Source organism: Anolis carolinensis, chromosome 1, assembly GCF_035594765.1.
Source record: "Anolis carolinensis isolate JA03-04 chromosome 1, rAnoCar3.1.pri, whole genome shotgun sequence".
Taxonomy (NCBI): domain Eukaryota; kingdom Metazoa; phylum Chordata; class Lepidosauria; order Squamata; family Dactyloidae; genus Anolis; species Anolis carolinensis.
Window position 1 is genome coordinate 285217098 of NC_085841.1, and position 12338 is coordinate 285229435.

General features: G+C 39.8%; 1 protein-coding gene across 3 annotated transcripts in view; it reads right to left on the reverse strand.

The window, feature by feature from the left end:
* The window catches only part of luzp2 (leucine zipper protein 2), a 535247-nt gene that overhangs the window by 276094 nt on the left and 246815 nt on the right, over window positions 1-12338 (reverse strand). For all 3 annotated transcript variants that reach the window (XM_062981375.1, XM_062981352.1, XM_062981287.1), the window contains exons 2-3: window positions 6468-6585; window positions 499-569 (exon numbers count right to left, since the gene is read on the reverse strand). In XM_062981375.1, the coding sequence (XP_062837445.1) occupies window positions 499-569; window positions 6468-6585 (189 nt within the window). The remainder of the gene's footprint in view (window positions 1-498; window positions 570-6467; window positions 6586-12338) is intronic.

Genomic DNA, 12338 nt, shown 5'->3' on the forward strand with positions numbered 1-12338 from the left:
GGGGACTTCCTGTATGCTGAAATATATAATGTGTGTGCAGCAGAAAGTGTGCAACATTGATGTGCCAGGCTAGATCCAACACCATCCATTTTACATATCATTCCTGACGGAATAGACAATCCAGGGGCGCAAAGTGAATTCTTCCATGTGTGTGGGCTGGCAAAGAGCAGAAAGGTTTGACCTTTTGAAGCCTGTTAGAGGCCAACCTTGCACTTTATTCCCATCATCCTTTCCCACAGAGTCAAAATCCCAAATTTGGGTATCAGTATGCCCAATCTAGCCTATCACTCCACTGACATTTATAGTTATAGATCTTTATGTTTCATTTTCATCCATCAAAATCTAGGTTTTTGTTGCAGTTGGATGGTGCCATCTCTATTGCTCATTTCCCCTTATTATTTTGCATGGCCTTTTTTGCAAGAAAAGGTGGGAATGTGTACCTGTTTTCCATATATGTGAAAAAAGTAAAGGTTAAAATGGATAAAAGCTGAACCATACCTTTGTTTTTGGCTTAATTCCAAGAGTTTCTGTACATCACTTTTTGCAGATGCTTCATCATTTTTCAAAGACTGATAACAGAGAGAAGAAACAATGTATTATCAAGAAGCTCTTTAACATTTATCATCAATAAAACTATGAATGGTGAGCGTTGTGATAAAAAATGGTTTCTGCATATAATACACTACAAAATTGAAAACAACTGTAAGATGAAAAGCTTTGTTTATCTTTTCCAATTTAGGAGCTGCCTTCAGGATGTAAAATGACTATTTCTACTGGAGAGTCATTTCTTCCTGCTCTCCTCCCATAATATTGCTTGTGAGTGGCTTCCATAAAGAACCACTGGAAACACAGGGTGTATCTACATTGTTGAATTAGTGCAGTTTGATGCCACTTTAATTGTCATAGATGAATCTATATATATAAAAGAGTGATGGCATCACGGCAATTCACAAAACAACAAAAGTACAGGCCCCCCAACCTCAAAATTTGACAACACAACCCATCATCCACGCCTCAAGGTTGATACAACAAAAAGAAAAGAAAAATAAAGTCCTAATTAGAGGGAGAGCAATAATTTTTTTATCCAATTGCTGCCAGTTTAGAGGGCTAATCTCTGCCCACTTGGTTGCCTAGCAACCAAGGGACAGCCAGGTTTCAGTTAGGGGACAGGCAGATTTAGGCCTCACTTAGACTTCTTCCACAGATTATCTAATTTGCACTGGATTATATGGCAGTGTAGACTCAAGGCCCTTCAACACAGCTATATAACCCATTTATAATCTTATATTATCTGCTTTGCACTGGATTATCTTGACTCCACACTACCATATAATCCACTTCAGTGTGCATTTTATACAGCTGTGAAGAAGGAGCCTCATATAATTCAGTTCTGAGCAGATAATATAAGATTAGAAATATACAGTAGAGTCTCACTTATCCAACGTAAACAGGCCGGCAGGATAAGTGAATATGTTGGATAATAAGAAGGGATTCAGGAAAAGCCAATTAAACATCAAATTAGGTAATCGTTATACAAATTAAGCACCAAAACATCATATTATACAACAAATTTGACAGAAAAAGTAGTTCCATGCGCAGTAATGCTATGTAGTATTTACAGTAGAGTCTCACTTATCCAACACTCGCTTAGCCAACGTTCTGGATTATCCAACGCATTTTTGTAGTCAATGCTTTCAATATATCATGATATTTTGGTGCTAAATTTATAAATACAGTAATTACTATATAGCATTACTGTGTACTGAACTACTTTTTCTTCCAAATTTGTTGTCTAACATGATGTTTTGGTCCTTAATTTGTAAAATCATAACTTAATTTGATGTTTAATAGGGTTATCTTTTATTCCTCATTATCCAACATATTCGCTTATCCAACGTTCTGCCGGCCCGTTTATGTTGGATAAGTGAGACTCTACTGTACTGTATTTACAAATTTACCACTAAAATATCACAATGAATTTAAAACACTGACTACAAAAACATTGATTATGAAAAGGCAGACTGCGTTGGATAATCCAGAACATTGTATAAGCGAATGTTGGATAAGTGAGATTCTTCTTTAATATGAAATAATTACTGGGATAGAATAATGCAGAACAATATAATCTCTAAAACCAGGACAGTAAATAAACAGGGGAATTCCACACAGGAAACAATCAGGGCCAGCTAACACCTCCCAACAAAGTATTCCCATCATCAAAGTCTGGCAAATCCTCTGTTTTCTCAGGGCCACAGACAGTAGAAGCACATAAAATATCGCAAACAACACCACTCTGAAAACAAGGGAATTCCAGACAGGAAACAATCAGGGCCAGCTAACACCTCCCAACAAAGTATTCCCGTCATCAAAGTCTGGAAAATCCTCTGTTTTCTCAGGGTCACAGACAGTAGAAGCACATAAAATATCGCAAACAACACCACTCTGAAAACAAGGGAATTCCAGACAGGAAACAATCAGGACCAGCTAACACCTCCCAACAAAAAATTCACTCAGGGAGGAAACAGCCAGGCTTTAAAACTGCAAGGCCATTACATCCTAATCATTTTTCCTAATTGCAGCATTCATACTTGCCTCCAACAAACAAAAAAAAACCAATCAGAAATATTGTATATTCACAACCTTTAGGAAATAATATCCCCTGATGGCGCAGCGTGTTAAAGCGCTGAGCTGCTGAACTTCTGGACCGAAAGGCCGCAGGTTTGAATTGGGGGAGCGGAGAGAGCCCCCACTGTTAGCCCCAGCTTCTGCCAATCCAGAAGTTCGAAAACATGCAAATGTGAGTGCATCAATAGGTACTGCTCCGGCGGGAAGGTAACGCCGCTCCATGTAGTCATCCCACATGACCTTGGAGGAGTCTACGGACAACGCCGGCTCTTCAGCTTAGAAATGGAGATGAGCACCAACCTCCAGAGTAAGACACGACTGGACTTAATGTCTGGGGAAAACCTTTACCCTTGACCTTAACTACCACCAATTCCTCAATACTTTATTTCCCATACCACCATACTTCGCCACAGCAACGCGTGGCCGGGCACAGCTAGTGCTATATAATCCTGGGATTTGTAGTTTGGTGAGGCTCCAACACTGTGAAATGGGGACTTTTGAGTTTATAAAATAAAATAATGAATTTAAAAGTGTAGAAACTGCATTTATTTTTGACAGGTTCCCCTGCTACATTTATACACTTACTCCAGCATTCAACTAATGCCTGGAAAGCTTTGGCATAGAAAGGTTTGTCAGTAAGTCTGAACTATCCTAGGACAGCCTGTTTCACTTTCTCATCGGTGCTGAAGGAATTCTTTTAGGGCTCCAAATCGTAGATGGAAATCACTCAAAGTGAGGTCTGGGCTGTAAGGGAACTGTGGCAAGACCACCCAGCCAAGTTGCTATAATGCTTTAATGCTGGCTTTCCCTGTCAAAATGCTCTTTCAACTCAGTGCAGACTTCAACTCTTCTTTGCTGGTCAAAAGCGGAAAGCTGTCTTGATACCCAGCATGCACAACATTTTTGAAAATGCAAATGGCCATGAATTATTGTGGTCATGGTTTCCACAGGAAGATTAGTTTCTTGTGCAATTTCATGACAGATTATGCATCAATTATCCAGGATCAGGCATTCTACATCCTGAATGGTCACAAAAATAACTGCTGTGGGCTGGGAACCACCATGGCTGAAATCATTACTGATAGACGTATGACCATCTTTGAAACATTTACAACATTCAAATGTCTTAATGCAGCTGAACATCTCATCACCATACTGTACAAACCCCCAAATCCACACCAATATTTTCATGTTCTTACTTTTGACTTTCCTTTTGACAACAAAGCTTGAAAGTTGAGTAGATTCCTCTGTCCCAATAAACTCCATAAAATAGAGTTCCTAATCACATAAATGCACCTATTTTCATTTGAGCAAACACAAAGTAGAAGCCTCTTTCAGACATTTTCTTCAACATCTAAATGTATAGATTGAATTGCTAAGGAATATGACATTCTATATTCATTATAAGACTTCTCATGCATCCATATCATTAGATGTGAGAAGGAAGAAAAGGAGGGAGGGTGGAAAGGAGAGAGGGTGGAAGGGAGGGAGGGAGGAAAAGGAAGGAAGGAATAATAATACACTTTATTTGTATTCTGCCCTTCTCTCCAGAGGGACTCAGAGTGGATTACAGTATCTACTAGGCTTGATCGATCCACGAAAAATTTGATTCTAAACTCGTTTCAAAACTAGAGGGGGGCAGCTTTTCGTTTCTGATGGTATTTCCGAATTTGGCCCCCCAAAAAATTCGAAATTAACGAAAATTCGTTATTTTCAAAATTAATTCGTTAATGGCGGACGCGCATGCGCAATTCCCAAAAACAGCACAGAGGGAGAGGACTTTACAGGACTCTCCCACCCTCATTTTTTGAGTGATCTTCTTCCAACTTGGTACAGTGGTAGAACACATTTAACACTGATAGCTCACCAAAATTTGGAACGTTTCCCTTATCCTCTGATTTTTGGCGAATTTTCATAGCTTTTATAATAAACCATTTTTTAATAATTGCAGAAATCTGTTCCTGGTTTGAAAGTCTTATTTCCTGTTAAATTGGGTTGTCTTTACTGTGAAAGTCATTGTTCTACTTCAGAAACTTTGTTTTTGTGGCTGAAACTTTGTTAAATTGGTGTGTGTGTGATATATACTGTGTATATATATATAGTCCCTGCATAATGTGTGTGTGTGTGTGCGTGTGTGTGTGTATAGGAAAAGGTAAAGGTATCCCTTGACGTTAAGTTCAGTCATGTCTGACTCTGGGGGTTGGTGCTCATCTCCATTTCTAAGCCCAAGAGCCAGTGTTGTCCATAGACACCTCCAAGGTCATGTGGCCGGCATGACTACATGGAGTGCCATTACCTTCCCGCCAGAGCGGTACCTATTGATCTACTCACATTGGCATGTTTTCAAGCTGCTAGGTTGGCAGAAGCTGGAGCTAACAGCGGGCACTCACTCTGCTCCCGGGATTTGAACCTGGGACCTTTCGGTCTGCAAGTTCAGCAGCTCAGTGCTTTAACACACTTCGCCATCGGGGCTCATGTATATATAATATACATACACATACACACAATGTGGAGAATATGTGGAAAGGTAGATAGATAAGTTGGGAGCCACAGCGAAGGCACCTTCCTGGGAGCAAGGTCTAATAATAATAATAATAATAATAATAATAATAATAATAATAATAATAATAATAAATCCCTTACAATATCCAAGATGGCTCACTGCTACAGAATCTTGGGAGGTTTAGTTTGATATGGTACCATTATTGGCAGAGAAAGCTAAGCTGTAGGAGTTGAAATCCAATCATTTATCCTCCCTATAGAATCAATTTTATATGCATTTTTAGCTACAGAAAAGCTAAAATCAGGACAGTAAAAGAACAACACCCAGAAAATGGGAATTCCAGACAGGAAACAATCAGGGCCAGCTAATACCTCCCAACAAAGGATTCCCCCAGGTAGGAAGTAGCCAGGCTTTGAAGCTGCAAGGCTATTCAATGCTAATCAAGGTGACCAATTGCAACATTCACACTTGCCTCCCACAGACAAGAGTTCTTTCTCCCACCCTGGACCTTCCACAGATATATAAACCCCACTTGCCTAGCTTCGCACAGACGTCAAAACCTCTGAGTATCAGGCCTGAGCTGAGGTGAGGCGGCGGCGGCCATTTCCCCCCTCCGTCTTCCTCCTCCTCCTCGGCCTCCTTCCCCCTCGGCCCCTCCCATTGGCTGAGCCCGTGACGCCCCTTTTGCTGAGGGGCAAAAGGAAAGGGCCTGAATGGTGGGAGTTTGGGTGATTTGCAAAAGCTTTTTTTTCCTAACGAAAAAAACGACGACATAACGAAAAACGGCCTCTCGCGATTCGAAACCGCGATATCCAGACGTGTGGACAACCAATGCCGTATATTGCTTCAAAACAAACGAAAATAACGAATTAATAACGGTTAACGGGGGAAACGAATTATTTGAGCAAGCCTAGTATCTACAGAGCTGACAAAGGCAAACATGCAATGCCTTATTTATAAACATATAATGAGAAACACAAGACAGACAAAAGCAAAGACTTCTTTCATTTCCGGCTGTGAAGGTGGTGCTCATCTCTGGCTCTGGGAGATGCTCTTCTCCATTTTCATGCCTGCATGATTACCTTCTGGTCGTGTGGCCACCATGATTGTTTGGAGTGTATTTTATTGCCTTTTCCCGCTGAAGCGGCACTTATTGATCTACTCACATTTACATATTTTCATACTGCTAAGTTGGCAGGAGCTGGGGCTAACAGCGGGAGCTCACTCCGACCTGTGATTTCGAACTGCCGACCTTCACGTCAGCAGGTGAGCTGTTCAGCAGCACAATGATTTAACTCATTGGGAAGGAAGGCAAGAAGGAAGAAAGGAAAAGTCTTACCTGTAGATTTACTTTAATACCTTCAAGCTCTTTGGATGTCTTTGACAGCTGGCGAAGAATATTGCTTCTCTCTTTAAAGACTTCTTTAAGTTGCCTTTCCAGCTCTTCATAGCCCTGTCTAACACATAAAAACCAGTGGTGAGATTCTCTCAAAATGAGCACTTGCAAACAGAAACCATTAAGTTAGAGATCTAGTTTACATCTGGGCAAAAGCAGGACCACATGTCATCACTGATAGAAAGGTACTCATAGAGATCTTCCTTCTGTACTATCACCTTGTCAGCAAGACTGCGAGCCTCAGTTATGACAAGAAAATTAAATATTTCATTTGGGTTTGCAAAGGTGAGTTCAGCATTTGGGCTTTTAACATATCACACTGATGAAATTGCAGTTTTCTGGGCTCTGCTCAAATTCTGGGCATGATAGTTTGCCTTGAAAACATTAACTGGCATGGCCACCACTTTTATTTTGATTTGATTTCAGTCTGAAAGTAAATATCTAGTTTCTATGGGAACAAACATAGGAGGCAAAATGTTCTGGAAGTGCTTTCTCCAACAGTTCAGGGCAGAAAGAGCATAATGAATGAACTTTCATTACTGTAGCCAGTGAAAGAAGACTTTGGGTAAATCTGCACAATAGAATTAATGTAGTTTGACAGCATGTTTCGGGCCCATAGGAAAGTCTATCTGGAGCCTGAAAGCTGTCCATGTGAGAATAGCACATGAACCAAAGATCTAGTGAGTCTTTATCATTATAGTTAAATATATTTAAGAATATGAAAAAAAAATCACTGTTTTTCATTTTTGGGCAAGACACACTATTTTGAAAGGAGAATATTCCACTCTTTGCAAGAGGTCACATTTCTAACATATAGTTAAAACACCTGGTTTGTTTTCAAATTATCTGAGATGCTATATAGGAAACATGGAATATGCTGCCTTGGAGGATGGCAGGATCTCCTCCTCTGGAGGTTTTTAAACAAAAACATTTGTCAAGAATATTTTGATTGTGTGTCTCTGCATGGCAAGGGGTTGGACTTGATGACTCTTGTGATTTTTTCCTAATCTATGATTCTATGAATGTAACCATCTCACAAACATAGTTCTACACCTTTCTTTTTCTCTACGGCAGCCAAGACCTACCACAATTGCTATTAAATGGTCATGAAAGTGGAAGGGAAAGAAAAGAATAGGCAATTTACAAGAGAGATGGGAAGAAGAATGACCAGATTGTTGTTTTGATGCCTCATTCATGCTCAAATGGGGCAGGAGAGAGGAGTGCATCCCTGTTACTCAGATTATCACACTATACTTCAAAGAGTTGGCATCACACTTTAAATCCCGTGGCTGTTTCTTGCAGAATTCTGAGAATAGTGAGACCCAGAACCTCTCTCTGAGAATTTTAAAAGCCCCTCCCTAAATTGCAAATCCCAGGATTGCAGTCATAATATTTAAAATGGAATAACAACTATTTAATAGTGTAGTGTGATCATTTGCTCACCTCCCTTCTCCTTCCTTGTAGTATAAATGTTCCCTTGGGTACTGGCTGCTGCATGACTAACAAAATGGAGATTTTGGATGAGGTGCAAGAGACTAGAGTGCAACCCATTGTAGCCCATTTCAAAAGGTTCATACAATCAATGACAATTCTGATTTAGTCTTGACTACAGTATACCTATTGAATCCATGACATTGGTCTTCATGTTGGTTCACTATCACAAATTGAACAAATGAGACTAACCAACACAATGCCATCTTTTAGGTGCATGTATGTCTCTACAAGGTTTCTGACGATCAGGTTTTCTGCAATTTCCACAAAAGATCCCTATGCAAAATGTGAAGTTAAGCCCATATGCATACCTAGGAAGCAACAAAAAGACTGGCTGATTGATCATGAGAGATCAAATAAGTTATTCACTGCTGCTAAGGTCATTAGTCCATGCAGCAAAAAAACATTCTTTCTCAGTTTATCACCTTACAGTCTGAAAAAAATGTGGACAATTCCACTAAGACTGACAAAAATATTCTAACTGTATTATGGCAAGGATAAAGATGATCATTATGATGATGATTAAAATGTGCAATGTCTCATTTACTGAGAGAGGATGAACGGAACAAGACAGCATTAACATCCCTGTTTATTTTATATTTTTGTTTGAATTATAATTATTTCTAAACTTGCTAATAAGCTAGGGAAATCAGAGTCCACACATATGTGCCCTTTCCATTCTCATTTTTGATCAGGCATTTCCTCTTTGAGAACTGTGCTTATTTTCTGAAGAAATAAAATTCAAAGTAAAACAGAAATTTAAACTAGTGTATTTCTGAATTACAGCTATGCTAAACTAGCTCTCAATTTCATAATTAAAAAGGAAGTTCCATTTATTTCCTCATAGAAGTGGTAACAGTTATCAAGCTTCTGTTTGAAAGTCTAAGAATGCATTATTAAAATGCTGGTTTTGTGAATTATTATTATTATTACTATCATTAACTTTATGTAGATCCCACTTGTAGACACAAGGCAGCTAGCAACTACACAATCTAATGATAATTTAAAACAAAGCAAATACAAAAACGAAAAACAATTAAATATTCATATGTGGATATAAAATTAAAATACAAATAAAATACAATTAAATATAGTATGATTTGGGAATATGTGGAGAAAATTTATAGAATGTGTAATGTGTATATATAGAAGGTAAGGGGAACAAACCTGTAATAGATTTTGGAAATAAGTGTTGTAACTAGCTGGTCTGGGGTGAAGGGTCAGCACTAGATGAAGGGTAATCAAGGGGAAGGTAGAGGATAATATAACAAGTATGTAATAGAGCTAGAGGATGAATATATTTTAGGAGTCAAGACATACATATTTCTGTATTGTAATCTGTTATGGAGAAGTGTTATGTACAAGAGAATGTTGCAATGTACCTGTTAAATTTAAACTAGCTATCTTCCCAAAATCCCACCCACAACCTCCCCAGCAGCTTCATTCTCCCTCAAATGTCTGCTTGCACAGAAGTCTCTTTAGCTGTTTGAGGAAGGCTAGCAGGGATAGGATGATCCTTGTCTCTCTTGAGTCGCAGTTCCACAGTCCGGGAGCAGCCACCAAAAAGACCTTCTCCCTTATTCCCACTTAATATGCTTGCTTGCTTGCTTGCTTGCTTGATGTTGGAACAGAGAGAGGGCCCTCCTCAGATGACTATAGGTGTGTGACAGGTTCATAGAAAGAGATGCAGTCCTTCAGATAACCTGGACCAGAGCCATATAGGACTCTATAGGTTAACACCAGCACTTTGAATTGTGCCCAGAAATGGATTGGAAACAAGCGGATCTGTTGCCACAGCAAACGCTCCCTGTAGCCAGCCCCAGTTAGCAGTCTGGTTGCTGCTTTTTGGACCAACTGAAGTTTCTGAGCACTTTTCAAAGGCAACCCCACATAGAATGCATTACAGTAGTCCAACCAAGATGTAACTAAGGCATGAACCACCATGGCCAGATCTGGCTTCTCTAGGAATGGACACAGTGGGCGCACCAACTTTAACTGTGCAAAAGCACTCCTGGTCACTGCTGATACCTGTGCCTCCAGGTTTAGAGCTGAATCCAGGAGTACTCCCATACTGTGAACCTGCATTTTCAGGAGAGTGTGACTCCATCTAGCACAGGCTGGTTCCCTATTCCCAGAACTGCCTTTTGACTGAACAGGAGCATCTCTGTCTTATCTGGATTAAGCTTTAATTTGTTCGCCCTCATTTAGTCCATTACAGTTGTCAGGCACCAGTTTAACATGGGAACAACTTGCTTGGAATTAAGTGGGAAACAGTAGTAGAGTTGGGTGTTATGTGTGTATAGATGGCACCACAATCCAAAACTTTGGATGACCTCTCCCAGTGGTTTCATGTAGATGTGAAATAGCATGGTAGGCATAACTAAACCCTGAGGGACCCCACAGGTCAGTGGCCAAGGAGTTAAACAAGAATAATCCCAACACCACCTTCTGAGAGTATCCCTCCAGGAAGGAACGGAGTCACTGAAGAACAGTACCTCCAAGCCCCATGCCAGAAAGGCGACTCAGAAGGGTACCATGGTCGATGATATTGAAAGCTGCTGAAAGGTCCAGCAGAGCCAGCAAATACATACTCGTCCTGCCCAGTGAATCAGAATATGACAAGAGCTAAGTATATTGTATGTAAGAATTAGGTGCACGAATATGTATGCATGTGTGTTTGTGTTAGATGTAAATGTTTATATATTTTAAAAACATGGGAGTTTTAAAAGTACTAATTTGAAATTTTGCCCTATATGGCTTAGCAACCAAAGTACTACTGAGTATATTAAACAGCAAGGCAATCTACTATGCATTTTTGCTGCTGTAATGCATTGATTAATAGTCATCAGAAATAAAAACTGCTTATCAGAAAAGGAAACTGCTAGAGTGAAACTGCACAGCTGACTAGCTTCATCATAGTATGGGTTGTTGTTTATGCCCCAGAGAATATCAATAATAAAGCATTTAATTTGGTTGTGCTTTGCAATTCAAGTTTTCTTCGTTGTATGATCCACAAGTAATGCCAATAGTTGATAAAGGCAGTTTCAGCAGTTCATGAAAGCCAGAGTGGCAAACATGAAGCACATGAGCTGCAAGTGGTTGCTGAAGTATCCTTATTTATTTATTTATTTATTTATTACATGCATTTATACCCCGCCCTTCTCCCCGAGCGGCTTACATTCTGCCACGAGGGCCAGCAACAAATATACTATAAAACAAGACAATTAAAACATGATAAAAAGTATACAAAAATTAAAACGCTGCAAGGCAGCGATGTTGCACATCCTAAGTCATTCAATACTGCTACAATTACAGATTTGTGACCCGATTACATCAGCCAATGAGCTTATTCGCTGAATGCCTGGGCGCAGAGCCAAGTTTTTAGTTTTCTTCTAAATCCCAGGAGGGATGGGGTTTCCCGGATATCGCTGGGGAGGGAGTTCCACAGTTCCTTCACAATGGGTCCACCACAAAATCCCCTGAATTTGTTTTTTTTTAAAAAAAAAAATATAGATGAAAAAATTAGGCCAAGATTCTGCTTTGCCAGATGTAACCAATGCCCCTTCTACACTGCCATATAAATCCAGATTATCCATCAGATAATCCACATTATCTGCTTTTAACTGGATTATTTGAGTCTACACTGCCATATAATCCAGTTCAAAGCAGATAATTTTTATTGGTTTTTATATTGGGTTTTATATGGGTTTCTGAGGCACTCCATATCAACACACTGTGGAATGATCTCTTCCACTTGTAGGGTATATTAAGAACAGCAGCTGGCACTTGGTCCTATCATAAATATGTCTTTCCTTCTGAGAGAGCAGCAGCAGCAGAAGACAAAGGAGCCTCTCCAATCGGCTGTTCTCAATGAACCGTTCAACTGGAAGAAGTTTGGAATCACATTCAGCCATTCATGACTGCAAAGATGAATCCTTAAAGTTACAGGTTCATAGATCCATCTTAAAATCGTGTAACTACTGAGCAGGATACCTGCCAAGATTTTGCAAAAAGCAATTCCAAATCCTCAGTTGCAAAATATACACTAGATGCAAGTATATTTCACTGCCAGGTTGTTTGAGGGGGGAATATGCTGCCTTGGAGTGTGGTGTAATCTCCTGTGGAGGTTTGTAAACAAGAAAATGGAGGTCCATCTGTAGGGAGTGTTTTGATATGTGTACCTACATGGCAGGGATTTTGACTGGATAGTCATTCGATCTTATCATAAAGGCCAGGTGAAGCATCCCGCTTCACCTGACTTCTGGTGAGGAAAGAGGCAGTGGGGCGAATCTGTTGCCCCACATATATCTCCCTCTCACAGTG